The following is a 13,909-nucleotide window of genomic DNA, read 5'->3' as shown; positions in this document are numbered from 1 at the left end:
GGTTCAGAACAGACTGTTGTCTACATTATGAAGTTGAAGTCTTGTCTGTTGATCATCATTAATGATTGCAGGACAGCCTTATCAAGGAACTGTTGTTCTGAGCTCCTCAGATGTGTCCTGTAAACATTCAGCTACTCAACCCTTTGCTCTTTGAAGCAGTTGTGCCAGTTTATCAGACACTGGCCAGCAGATGCCACATTCCACCGGCAGCAGAAGCGCTCTGTGCATCTGTCGGGCTGTAATGGGTAACAGCCATCTGCAGGAATGAGATGTGCGCTAGCAGGGGATTTAGTGAGTCTTTGGGAGTGTAACGTGGAACGGTGCAAAGTGGGGGAGGTAGCCGAGACGGCTGCGTGGAGGACTAGCACGTATTCCTAGCTCATTGGTCACAGCCTGTAGGCAGTCGGTGTTAACAGTGGACCGAGGTCAGTATATCAGCGGGCTTGTCTGCCTTGTGTGTGGCAGGATTTGTCTTGGAGCTGAGAGGGTCCCACATCAGGGCCCAGACTTTCTCTCAGTGTACCTGGGCCCATCCGTGTCTGACACCTGGGAACTATTCATTGGACACTGAACAAATAAATAAGTCTCACTATGATAATGAGCAAGATTTTCAATTATTTTGAGCCTTAGTTTCTGCAGCCGTAGACCAGTGGTGGGAGGGGGAATGGTAAGAGACTAAGGTTGGTTTGAGGGATCCCCTCTCAGCATGTAAGAGTGTGTGAAGATCAGTCAGGGAACAGGCTGAGAGAGAGATGCCGTGGGCAATTCAGGAAGCGGGGCAGCCCTTTGTATCCAATTGGAAGCACCCCTGGGGGTGCCTGTCTTCTGCCTCCTGTGGTGAGTCCTGTCAGGATCGTAGGTGCTGCTCGGTCACTGTGGCTCTGTGTCAGGGAGGATAGAAGGGAGAGTCTCCTGTCTCAGAGCTTTTGAGAGGTAGGCTTGTGTGTCTCTCTAGAGCACCTCTTGCACTGAATTGTATTTGCCCTTGAGAAAGAAAGGAAGACGCTATGGAGCAGGGCTGGGAAGAGCCGCCTGCTGTAGGTGGCTTTGAGCATCTGGATAAACTCTGCATTGGTGGACAGGGGGACCAGAGCAGTGATGTTGACTCGTCCTCTCTACCCGGTGGGCCGTCACTCCTGTAATCTTCCTGTTCACCCAGGTATCCGTCAGCTTCAACTAATACTTTTGAAAGTAGCATTGATCCTAGGCATTGAAATCCATGTCAATGTGGAATTCCAAGGACTTGTGGAGCCTCCTGAGGACCAAGAAAATGAACGTGAGTGAACAAATGAAGGAGGGATAAAAGGGCCTTGAAGAGGTGAGGAAAGATGAGATCCAGGGAAAAGAGAGGAATCTGAGGGTTGTTTTCAGAGCTAGTTAAAGGGGTGTCTCCATTTGCACAGCCTGTGTCTTTGGAGGAACTTTTGACTTATGAGGAGGCCTCTGACAGAGTATTAGACATTACAGGGGCTTGGATTCATTATAGGAAGTCGTGTGGTGGGGACGTTCCTTTGTGACCCTTCCTCGAGGCTTCTTTCTCTCTTTGGTTTGTACCCCATGCTTTTATGCCTGGTGTGTTTTTGGCGTGGGGTTTTGTGCAGTCTGCACACCTGGGTACCTAGAGATGTCTTAGATATATGAATGGGTCTGGGTGATAACCTTCATTTTGACTTTCGTCCGCAGGGATAGGTTGGCGGGCCCTGGTGCACCCCAAAACCCATCCTGTATCAGAATATGAGTTTGAAGTGATCATTGGAGGCGATGGCCGCAGGAACACCTTGGAAGGTACGGGTAGTGCTCCTGTCCCCTTCACCTGCTTCATGTGGAGGAACCCTGCCAAGAGCTTGTGTCTTCAGAGGTCCCACTCCTCAGAATCCTCACGCGTGCGCTGCCTAGGCTGGGTGAACGGCGGGCCCCACCTTCGCCCTGCCAGCTGGTACTGGGCCACTTCTCCAGGGCACAGGGAGACAAGCCACCCGTGAGCAGGGAACATTGCAGGATTAAACCGAAGTTATTAAAGCAGACGGCATCCCTTTTTATGAAATGGAACCCCTTGTACTGAGTACTGTTCTGGTCCGTCAGATTTTCAGCGGTGTGTTAGTTGTGGGTGACTGGCGTCTTTCCTGGATTGTTACAGTCTTTGGGAGGTAAACACCTAATTTCCAGATAGAGGAGAGCTGCCCTAAAACCTTCCCATTGATTCCCATCCCCCACTTTCCCTCATGTCTTCCTCAGCGCCCCTCCTGTGTGACGTGATCTTCCTTCTTTAGCCAGCTTTTGCCACCTCTGAAAATTTCTTTCCTTCCAGGATTTCGTCGGAAAGAATTTCGTGGCAAACTGGCCATTGCCATTACAGCAAATTTTATTAACCGAAATACAACAGCAGAAGCCAAAGTGGAAGAGATCAGTGGTGTGGCTTTTATATTCAACCAAAAATTTTTCCAGGAACTGAGGGAAGCCACAGGTTGGTGTCAATGCCTCCACAGCAAAAAGGGTAGAAATTTAAATACCGCTTGTGGTCTTTCTCTGGAGGGTTTGGTCGGGGCTCATCAGTGCTGCTGCTGTGTTGTTTGCCCGTCTGCTCCTTCACTCCCGTGCTTCGCTCTGAGCGTTATGCTTTCTGTGTCTCCGTCTCCTACTCTGGTGTCCTTTGTCCTCATTGCAGGGATGGGCTGCTCCTCCAGCCCTTTCCCCTGCCTGGCTCTGCATGGTGGTGCCTGACGCGTCGGCTCTTGGAGGGGAGCTCTGGTTTGTTGAGAACCTGACTCTAGGTGTTGAGTGTGTCTTCTTTTTCCTGAGTTTGTTTGGCTTTGAAGTAAACCATGTGCTAGATAGAAATGAGGTTGTTGTATGATAGCTTGTGAATAGATGGATTCACTTAGACATTTTGCTGCAACAAAAATGTGTGGCAAATTCCACTTACCTATTTTCTGGAAGAACATGGTTTCTTCCCACTGCATCTGCTTTTCAGGTTAATCAAATTAAAGAGCCAGTAGTGCACTCTGTACTTCCAGGCATCCAGTTGTCTGTCCTGCCCCTGAGAGTCCAGGAGATTTCCCCGTTGCCTTGACGAGCATCAAAGAGGTTTAACCTGAGAACTGACTCGAACCCTCTTACTAGAGGTTAACCTCTCCTTTCTTCCCATCCTTGTGTTTCTGCTTCTGATTGATTGCTATTGCCAGGATAACAGGGTGTCAGGTGAATGCAGAGCAGTGTGAGGATAACCAGAGCTCCCCGGCTTTTCGTGAACAAATGTGCAGGAGGTGAGGATCAGGCTCAGGTGCCTTTTTCATTTTCTCGTTCCCTGTCTGGAGTTCCACAACCCTGGCCTCTGGGGGCCAGTACAGTCTCTCTGGCTGCCCTAACCCACCTTCATTTCAGCAGACCCTTATGTGCACGTTTGTTCTCTGTTGCAGGGATCGATTTGGAGAACATCGTCTACTACAAAGATGACACACACTATTTTGTTATGACAGCCAAAAAGCAGAGTTTACTGGACAAAGGGGTGATACTGCACGTGAGTCACGGATTTCTTTTAAACCTTTTTTATGTTGTACTGGGTCATGTGATTACCAAAAGAAAGAATTTTATTGTTTGATGAGTTTTTTCCTGCAAGGGGATGAAAATGAGTGCCTCACTCATCTCCTGGGACCATGTACTTTGTACTCCTCTGATGTTTTTTAGTTTAACTTTAAAAAAAAATGTTTTTTTATGGAAAATTTCAAGCACAAACAAAAGTGGAGATACTTGTGTAATGAACCCTGACGTGCCTGTTATCCAGCATTAGCAGTTGTCAGCACGTGGCCAGCACTGTCCCAGGAGTACCCCAGCCCACTCCCCACTCCCACTTTGGGCTGTGCAAAGCAAATCTCAGATAGCATTTCATGCATAAATATTCATTTTAATTTCAGGTGATTCTGTTTGTGGTTATGATGAGTTCCATATATGACCGATTATTGGTTGGTTAGTAGGTCATCTTTTGGGAGGGGGTTATAGAGGGAAGGGAGTTAGACCAAGAAGCAAAAGCTGGTGTTTCTGGGAGCCTGAGAACGGTTCTGGCTTTACTGCAGGTATGGTTACAGTGCCTGGATCAGGCTATATTTGGACCTCTTTATGGTCTGACAATGAGGGCTCTTGTTCACCCAGAGCCAAGGCCAGCTAAGCCTTTTTTCCAGATGACTAATTGTATGAGATTCCCTGGGATGATGACAGAATGTGGACGCAGAGAACCACAGGTGGATGGCTCCTTAAGGAGAGTTTCTTAAGTCTTACTTGGTCTTGTTGGTCTGGATTTGAGAATTAACTGTCCCTGTGTGATGAGTGGAGAGAAGAGGCACCAGATGCGGTGATTCAGGCCTGTGCAGTTCCCAGCACAGACTGGCGGCTGAATTTCAGGATGTCCTTTGTCTTTGCAGGATGATGTTGAGTCAGGTGACTTCAGTCTGAGTTACGGTGCTGCCTTGTCTGCAGGCGGTGCTGGGGAGCTGGGAGCTCGTGGGCCTCGTGTCTGTGTCTCAGCCCCGTGGCACCTTATGCGTGTGAGGAGAACAGGACAGAGCAGCGGGCACAGCCCATTCTGCCAAAAGCACGAGCAAGATATATTTAGTTGGATGCTCTGTCAGTAAGAAATAGCCGGTGAACCCATTGGTACGCCTTGGGACTAAGCTAAGACTTAGAGCCCATGGTGGCCACTTACTAAGTGTTGAACAAACAGTTTCCGGGACCAACCTGAGTATTTGTGTTTGGCTTTTACATCTTGTAGTGCCGGCAGGAAGTACCATCAGGGGCACTTGGAAAGCTTAGGTCCCACTTGAGAAGAAAGCCTTGGCTCAGTGTGCCAGAGCCTCCAAAACAGAAAGGGAGTTTCTCGATCCTTTCTGTGGAAGGCCCTTTTTCCCTCATCATTGTTTTTCTTTGCTGGTGGATTACTATGGGGCATTTCAGAATCTTGTGTATTGTTTTGAAGACTTCTGTTCCACTTTCAGTGTATTTCCTCCCAGCCCCCAGGACTCCTATTGCCCCCACCTCCTCATCCCTCTGGCACTGAAGCTTTCAGGTTCTTCCTTTGGGTTCGATGAGCTATGCAAGGTTGAGTGTCCCTTGTAGGTCCAGCTGCTGCCCAGAAGACGGTGATTGCTGATAGCAGCCTGAACTATGAATGCTTTTCAGTTTACAGAGCACCATCACATTAAATCATTGTATTTGGTATTCAGAGCAACTCCGTGAGGTGGAGTGGACCAGACTGAAGAAGCAGTGACTTGTTCCAAGTAAATGGAAAAGCGGGCGCTCTGTTTCTAGGTGGCAAAACCTGTGTTCCTTTAGAAACAGCCTCCCCCCTTTTCTTTTGAATTTGCATAGAAGACTGCTTTTGGAACGGTGGGGGGGGGGGAAGGCTGTGGAACTAGGTTCCGTCTGGCACTCGCAGCATGGCTGTGGCCGGCGGGCTCTGGCGCCCCTGCCTGGGCGTTTCCATCAAGTCTCTTTCTTCTCCCTCTGGAGATAGGACCATGCCGACACGGAGCTCCTGCTGTCCCGGGAGAACGTGGACCAGGAGGCCCTGCTGAGCTATGCCCGGGAGGCGGCCGACTTCTCCACCCAGCAGCAACTGCCCTCCCTGGACTTCGCCATCAACCACTACGGGCAGCCCGACGTGGCCATGTTCGACTTCACGTGCATGTACGCCTCCGAGAACGCGGCCCTGGTGCGGGAGCACAGTGGCCACCAGCTGTTGGTGGCCCTGGTGGGGGACAGCCTTCTGGAGGTGAGTGCTGAGCAGCGGGAGGTGGCAGTTCGGGTTGGAGGCCTGGCGAGGGGGCATCGCACTGAGGGGCAGCTCTGGGGTCCCAGCTGGGGAGCGAGTGTCTGCGCTGCCACATGGTCTGAGGTACAGGGGAGGGCCCCAGGCCACGGGGAGCCCAGGAACTGCCACTGGGGGTGGCAGTTCCGAAGGCTTTGTGACTTGCCCGTCTGCAGGTTGTGAAGTAGGGAAGGGAAGGGCAGGGTACAGCTGCTCTTCAACAGCAAACTCTTTCTCTCCTCCTTAGTTTAGTTTCCCTCTTTTGAAAGGTAATTCAGGTTAATTCTTTGTTTTCTGTTTCTGTAGCCTTTTTGGCCAATGGGAACAGGAATAGCCCGGGGCTTTCTAGCTGCTATGGACTCGGCCTGGATGGTGCGCAGTTGGTCTCTGGGAAGGAGCCCCTTGGAAGTCCTGGCAGAGAGGTAACTGGAGGGGCGTCCTTCCGCGATGACACAGGAGGGTCAGTGGTTTGCTCCTCAGGCAGAGTTCAGGTTTCTCTTTCCTTCGTCATTAACGATGTTTTTATATTTAGGAGAAGAGGGAAAGCAAGGTAGGTATTCATCAAATCAGAACCCTAACGATTATCTAAGCTAAGTGCCGTTCTCTTATCCCTTTCGAATCAGATTTGTTACTGATGAATGGTATCTGAATCTTTGTGTAACATTGAAGGATGCTCTCTGATTCCTTTGTGACAGCTACATGAACAAATATTCGATTGGCCAAAAGGTTCATTCTTTTTTTTCCCTAAGATGGCTCTAGTAGCACTTAGTTGTCTTTAATTTCATTCGAAACAATTTTGTTAGATTGTATGTGACAGCTGTCATATCAGCCTGCATTTAAAAAAAGACTTATTGGGACTTCCCTGGTGGCGCAGTGGTTAAGAATCCGCCTGCCAATGCAGGGGACATGGGTTCTAGCCCTGTTCCGGGAAGATCCCACGTGCCGCGGAGCAACTAGGCCCGTGCGCCACAACTACTGACCCTGCGCTCTAGAGCCCTCGAGCCACAACTACTGAGCCCACGTGCCACAACTACTGAAGCCTGTGTGCCTAGAGCCCGTGCTCCACAACAAGAGAAGCCACCACAATGAGAAGCCCAGGCACTGCAACAGAGAGTAGCCCCCGCTCGCCAGAACTAGAGAAAGCCTGTGCGCAGTAACGAAGACCCAGCGCAGCCAAAAATAAATAAGAAAATAAAATAAAATTTTTAAATTAAAAAAATAAGACATCAAAATTGGTGAATTTTTGTGTAGCCATTTTAATATTGAAGGTGGAAGAAAGAAGTAACATTTTCAGCATATTATGCTTTATCATTTCTAGAAAGGTGAAAACACAACTGAAGCACAAAAAAAGATTTGTGCAGTGTCTGGAGAAGGTGCTGTGACTGATCGGACATGTCAAAGGTGGTTTGCAAAGTTTTGTGCTGGAGATTTCTCACTGGACGATGCTCCACGATTGGGTAGACAAGTTGAAGTTGATAGTGATCAAATCGAGACATTAATTGAGAACAATCAATGTTACACCACGCGGGAGATAGCCGACATACTCAAAATATCCAAATCAAGGGCTGAAAATCATTTGCTCCAGCTTGGTTATGTTAATCGTTTTGATGTTTGGGTTCCACATAAGTTAAGCGAAAAAAACCTTCTTGACCATATTTCCGCATGTGTTTCTCTACTTAAACGTAGCAAAAAACTCCGTTTTTAAAACAAATTGTGACGGGCGATGAGAAGTGGTTACTGTCCAATAATGTGGAACGGAAGAGATGGTGGGGCAAAGCGAAAAGAACCACCACCAGCCACACCAAAGGCCGGTGCTCATCCAAAGAAGGTGATGTTGTGTATATGGTGGCATTGGAAGGGAGTCCTCTACCATGAGCTCCTTCTAGAAAACCAAACGATTAATTCCAACAAGTACTGCTCCCAGTTAGACCAACTGAAAGTGGCACTCGACGAAAAGCATCTGGAATTATTCAACAGAAAACGCATAATCTTCCATCAGGATAACGCAAGACCACGTGTTTCTTTGATGACCAGGCAAAAACTGTTACAGCTTAGCTGGGAAGTCCTGATTCATCTGCTGTATTCACTAGACATTGCACCTTTGGATTTACATTTATTTCGGTCTTTACAAAATTCTTTTAATGGAAAAAATTTTGGTTCCCTGGAAGACTGTAAAAGGCACCTGGAACAGTTCTTTGCTCAAAAAGATAAAACGTTTTGGGAAGATGGAATTATGAAGTTGTCTGAAAAATGGCAGAAGGTAGTGGAACAAAAGGATAAATACATTGTTCAATAAATTTCTTGGTGAAAATGAAAAATGTGTCTTTAGTTTTTACTTAAAAACTGAAGGCACTTTTTGGCCAACCCAATACATGAAAACAGTGCATTTAATCTTCCTGTCCTTAAACTAGAGAGACTTGTACTAATGAAATCAGTGTGGTAGCAGGGGATGTACTAACATAGGAGAAGAAATTAAAAGTGACTGAATCCAAAGGAGAACAACAAAGTGCTTGTGAGCATTGACTCTCGACTGTCAGACATTGTGAATCAGGTAATTGCAGATGAGGTAAGGTCTCGGATTCGCTTGCTAATAAAGAGCAAGTGCCTTGACCAGAACTAGAGAAAGAGGATTTGCTGGATGAAATTAGTGGTCGATACCATTTTTAAGTCTGTTACCTAAGGTACTCTGGGTAAATTTGGTGGCAAGTTTTTTCATCAGTGATTTTCTTAAAAATTAAACATTGGCCTACTTGCTAAAACAGCGCAGCAGTAAAGTAGAGTGAGACTTAGCTCCCTGCCCACAGCAGTGGACTTGCCCTTCTCCTTGGCCCCTAACAGTCTGGTGCCTGTGGGATCATTGAGATGGTGGGGATGGGAAGCCAAGGCTGATGTGGGGTTGGAGGCAACCTGTCAAGAAGGAGGGTTTGTCCCACCCTGGACTGTCAGAAAATAGAAATATTATCAAAGGAGAGGGAGGAGCTTTTGGTGCTGTCACTGCTTTGTTCATTGTTGCAGGGAAAGCATTTATAGGTTGCTGCCTCAGACCACCCCCGAGAATGTGAGCAAGAACTTCAGCCAGTACAGCATAGACCCCGTCACCAGATACCCCAACATGAACGTCAACTTCCTCCGGCCAAGCCAGGTAAGCGCCCCTAGCCCGTCATACGTGTCCCGGCCACGGTCAGGACCAGTCAGACTCTGAATACAGGCGCACACAACATTCCTTCACAATCAATGCAGACATCTTCCTGAGTTGGCTGAGGGAGGCATCTGCCATCAGCAGACTGACCAGCTAGGGCAGCGGGTTGTCTGGTGACCGGAGGGTTCTGTCCCATCTCCTGGTTCCCGTGGACAGTGCAGGAGCTCAGCCCTCGTTCTCTAGTCAGGACGTGCAGCAAGCACCTGCGTCACTGCCACCAGTCACCGTGACCCGGGGGCCGCCGCTCACCTTCCCTGAACTTGTTTCCCCATCTGTACCATGGAGGTCACCATCCCTGCTGCTCCCAGGATCGTTGTGCAGGCAGACAGCACTGGTCACTTGAGAGAACGTGGAAAGATAAGACCCTCTGCAAGTAAAAGATACTGCCGGCCAACTCAGAATGTCTAAAGCCTTGTTACTGCACTGAGAGTGACATTTTACAAAGCATAATAATCCCAGGGAGCCCAACAATGCTGAGAAAGCAGCCCATTCAACGTATTTGCCTGTGTTCTAGAGTAATTTTTTATTCACTTTACATCTAGGCCTCTGTGTTTGTGGGGGAAACCCGCTGTCACTGGGCAGCAGTAATGGCCCAGCAGAGACTGTGCGAGGGCCCTCCGTGGCTGTCTCTGAGCACAGGTTCTTACAGTTCACACGCATTTGTGTGTACGTGACTCACCGTATCCCAGAAAGGATTAAGGTTGGCGTTACACCTTCTGACTACACTTTCCCCAGCCTTCCACTTCAGTCACTGTGCTCTCAGTCGGGAATTTATTACTTGGTATGTGATTTTCCTTCTTTACAACTTGTAAACTTCCTGCCAGGTGCGCCATCTGTATGATACTGGAGAAACAAAAGATATTCATCTGGAGATGGAGAACCTCGTGAATTCCCGAACTACCCCAAAATTGGCCCGCAATGGTGAGTCCTGGTAATGGCCTTTCCGCCGTCGAGAGCGTTCTGTGTAATTGGCTGAGCTGTTGGTGCGCACAGTACTGGCTCTCATGTACATGGTTCTCACTGGAGGTGGTTTGCCCCCAGGGGATGTTTGGTCGTGTCTGGAGACATTTTTGGGTGTCAAGACTGGGGGGGTTACTACTGCTCTGCCCCCTGTGGTACACAAGTCAGCCCCACAGCGAAGGATCAACTGCCTAAAGCAGCAGTGCTGTCAAGGCTGGGAAACCTGGGCTAAGGTGTCGCGAGAGTATAAAGAGAAATCGGATACGTCGCTGTTGAGAGGGCAGGGGTGCAGACTTGGGAGCACACACGCAAACCAAGGTTTTGAGGGAAGGCTTTACAGAAGAAGCAGTGGCCTCTTAGGTGAGGACCACGACGGCTGCAGGACACAGTGATGGAGGCGGAGCCCATGCGGTGCAGGCCCCTGAAGAATTCTTTAAAAGGAGAGTGACCAGCTGGCCAGCTGCAGGTGAGCTGGGACAGAGAAGGGCACTGGGGCAGAGCAGGTAGTTTAGAAGTGCGCCAGTGGTCAGGCTGGCCAGTCCGGTGTTGATGCTGCGGATGAGAAGGGAGAGCGCGTCCAGTCCAGCTGTGCCCGTCCATGAAGCGTGTGGCTTGACAGCATACATGGCGTCTCTGAACTTGGGTTTCCGTGTGTGCAAAGTGGAGGTAACCATGCCCACCTCATGCTGGCTGCGAGGACTCGGGGGCGTGTCGGGGTGTTTGCTGCAGCACCTGGTGTGCAGCGGGGCGTCAGAAGTGGCTGCCGAGAGCATAAGGAGCCAGAAGCACTGGCAGAGTCTGAACAAGGACTCGGGGCTGAGAAGATTTGAGCTCTGTCATGGGCATTTTGAATTTGACGTGCTGTTGGGATATCAAGGCAGATGTGACCACCAACAGGCAGCTGGAAACATTTTCATCTTCCTCCACTGGGGTGTCATCTCCTTGAAAGCAGAGAGTGTGTCTTTTATTTATTTTTGGCCGCACCGCACGGTTTGCGGGATCTTAGTTCCCCGACCAGGGATTGAACCTGGGCCCTAGGCAGTGCGAGCGTGGAGTCCTAACCACTGGACCGCCAGGGAAGTGCCCAGAGAGTGTGTCTTTGTTCACCGTTATTCTAGAACCTGGAATATTGAAGTCGTCCAGTACATATTGGATCAGTGGATACACAGACTTGGGAGACATCTGAATGAAGTGAATTTCTGAAGCCAGGAGACTTATGATGGTGACACCAGCAGTAGTTCTCTGTGTCATTTCAGGATACATTTTCCCTGAAAGGCTGAAGTGAAACGGGGTTTTTAGATATGCAGTTTTTATTTTGTTATGTTCACAAATTTGTTATGTACAAATGGCTTAGTATAAGGTTAAGTGTTTTCAACTACTTAAGGTAAGGAACAGACTTTCTTTTTCTTTTTCTTTTTCTTTTTTTTTTTTTTTTTTGCTGTACGCGGGCCTCTCACTGTTGTGGCCTCTCCCGTTGCGGAGCACAGGCTCCGGACGCGCAGGCTCAGCGGCCATGGCTCACGGGCCCAGCCGCTCCGCGGCATGTGGGATCTTCCCGGACTGGGGCATGAGCCCGTGTCCCCCGCATCGGCGGGAGGACTCTCAACCACTGCGCCACCGGGGAAGCCCCAGAACAGACTTTCTTGGACACAAATAGGAGTTCACAGATTCTTCTAAATGTTCCATATCAGAGCTCTTCTGATGTGATCATGAAAAACGTTTTTTTATAAAGCCTCTTCGTGGTTTAGAAGCCACATCAGTGACTGAAAAACGTCCCAGTATGTGTGTCTATGTGTTGAGTTTTTCAAGATGTGACCACTTGTCATACTGAGTGCCAAGCCTGGCCTGGTCTGGCGTCCTTGGCCTTGCCTGTGTGGTCCTGCAAAGTTTCTTCACTTGGCAGATTGCTCGGTACCTTGGAAAGTGTGAGAGCAAGTGTTTAACGTGCTGCTAGGTGGAATGGAACGTTTCTTCTCAGGTACTCCCAATGTTACTTTGAAGGGAAGGCGTTTCCTCCGCCACCTGCCAGACAACTCTCCAGGGAAATCTTAGAGCCATCACGTGTGAGGGTGACAGCTCAGCAGGTGGCACCCTTCCCTGTACGTCCCTGTTCTGGAGAGTGGCTGGGACCCTGGGCTTCAGCGTGAGAGGATCCACAGCATCCACTTGTGATCTGTCATTCTCTTGGGGCATGGACGTTGACCTCAGAGTCTGGATAAATTGGTAGTCTCTTGTCTACCATAAATTCCATGGGAATTCCCTGGCAGTCCAGTGGTTAGGACTGTGCAATTTCATTGCTTTGGGCCCGGGTTTGATCCCTGGTTGGGGAACTAAGATCCCACAAGCCTCACCGCACAGCCAAAAAAAGAAAAATTAAATTAAATTCCACTCTTATGATACCAGTTAAATAACTTCTTACATTTGAAAACCACTGACGACTGTTTTGTCCTTGCCTTCAGTATTTTTTCAACCTGGTTATGTGGATTCTCTATCAAAGCTACCAGGTGACCACACTTCCAATAACATTGTTGTTTAGAGTCTGTAGTCAGACATCCGGCCCAGCAAGCTCTTAACCTGGTGCCAGCAGCAGACCAAGGGCTACCAGCATGTCAACGTCACAGACCTGACCACGTCCTGGCAGAGTGGCCTGGCCCTGTGTGCCATCATCCACAGATACCGCCCTGATCTGATGTGAGTCCAGGCTCTGCTTCATCTGTATTCCCACAGGACTTGCGAGTGCCCTGCTTCCAAGTGGCCAAACTCTGTACCTTTTCCGAGAATGAGATATATATAAGATACTCCTTCTGGAAGTCACTCACTAATTTTGATTTATAGTTATATTTAAAGCTGTGTCTGTTAGGCATTATGTAGCTCAACCCAGGAATTATTAGCTGTTTGTAAAGTCTCAGCACTCAAAATGTGGAAAACTGGTTATAACACCCCCCGGGCCTGTTAACATCACAGGAAGGAAAACTCTGTTTCTTGGCCCCAGGCTGAGCTTTGCGTTCAGCCAGCTCTCTCTCCAGTGCTGCTGGTCACGAGGAGAGCCTGGCCGGAGTGTGGGCTGAAGGCACGCGTGTCACTACCAGCAAAGCACTTCCTCCATTCACCGGGGCTTGTCGGCATTGTCTCTTGTCTCTTGCACTTTTTGCAAGCGTGCTCTGTTACGCCCCTAACACTCAGGTGGCCTTACGCACCTGTGTGGTGACATTTCCTCTTTTGGTCATTCTCTACTCACCTAAATGCAGACTAGTATGACAGGATGACCCAGGTCAGCTGTGGTGACCGGTGCACCCAGATTTCCCCGTAGGCATTCGTTACCATGGAAGCCAAACAAGAAGATTCGGAAGCGAGCAGAGCGCGTGGCATTACTTTGGCCGTGTGTCCTTTCATCATTAGGTCCACTTACGGGCCCATTTTTGTGTGTTTGTTTTGTTCTAATGATTACTTAAGGAATCCTGAAAGATCTGGCTCTCTTTTATGTTAATAAAAGAAAGGGGCCTCACCTAGTGCTTAGGAGTGGGGGTGCTGACATGCTTGATAAGCGGAAGTGGCCTCTGTGCCCCGTCCCTTAGCTCACGCCGAGACTGGTGAAAACTGAGTTGGAGTAGGGCTTATTGACCCCTCTCGGGGGCAGGGGCAGCCTGAGAACGACTGCGGTGGATGACACAGAAGTGCTCAGGATAAGGGCCAGGCAAGTCAGTCCTAGTCCAGGAGGAGGGCAGGACACAAGGGGGAGGGCAGGAGTCCCTGAAGGGAGCCTGGTGCCGAGGGGACACCCTCCTGTGGGAATGGACCAAAGGCTGCCGGGGGCCCGGGCGTTTCCTCCTGATGGTGCACAGAGCCGTGAGTAGCTAATTTGGCACCGTTTAAGCTGCCGTGACGTCACTCAGGATGAGCCGCCCCCCCCCCCCCCCCCCCCCCCCCCCCCCCCCCCCCCCCCCCCCCCACCC

At 49.5% G+C, this 13,909-nt stretch overlaps 1 protein-coding gene across 2 annotated transcripts in view; it reads left to right on the top strand.

Moving 5' to 3' along the window:
• The window catches only part of MICAL3 (microtubule associated monooxygenase, calponin and LIM domain containing 3), a 99,105-nt gene that overhangs the window by 3,421 nt on the left and 81,775 nt on the right, over positions 1–13,909 (top strand). For both annotated transcript variants that reach the window (XM_007469489.1, XM_007469490.1), the window contains exons 3-12: positions 1,160–1,276; positions 1,684–1,785; positions 2,309–2,464; positions 3,417–3,517; positions 5,504–5,761; positions 6,104–6,219; positions 8,813–8,939; positions 9,821–9,917; positions 10,469–10,470; positions 12,502–12,647. In XM_007469489.1, the coding sequence (XP_007469551.1) occupies positions 1,160–1,276; positions 1,684–1,785; positions 2,309–2,464; positions 3,417–3,517; positions 5,504–5,761; positions 6,104–6,219; positions 8,813–8,939; positions 9,821–9,917; positions 10,469–10,470; positions 12,502–12,647 (1,222 nt within the window). The remainder of the gene's footprint in view (positions 1–1,159; positions 1,277–1,683; positions 1,786–2,308; positions 2,465–3,416; positions 3,518–5,503; positions 5,762–6,103; positions 6,220–8,812; positions 8,940–9,820; positions 9,918–10,468; positions 10,471–12,501; positions 12,648–13,909) is intronic.

This window comes from Lipotes vexillifer, unplaced genomic scaffold (assembly GCF_000442215.2).
Source record: "Lipotes vexillifer unplaced genomic scaffold, Lipotes_vexillifer_v1.1 scaffold395, whole genome shotgun sequence".
Taxonomy (NCBI): domain Eukaryota; kingdom Metazoa; phylum Chordata; class Mammalia; order Artiodactyla; family Lipotidae; genus Lipotes; species Lipotes vexillifer.
Note: the sequence above shows the minus strand (reverse complement) of the source record. Positions and strands in the feature narration are given on the sequence as shown.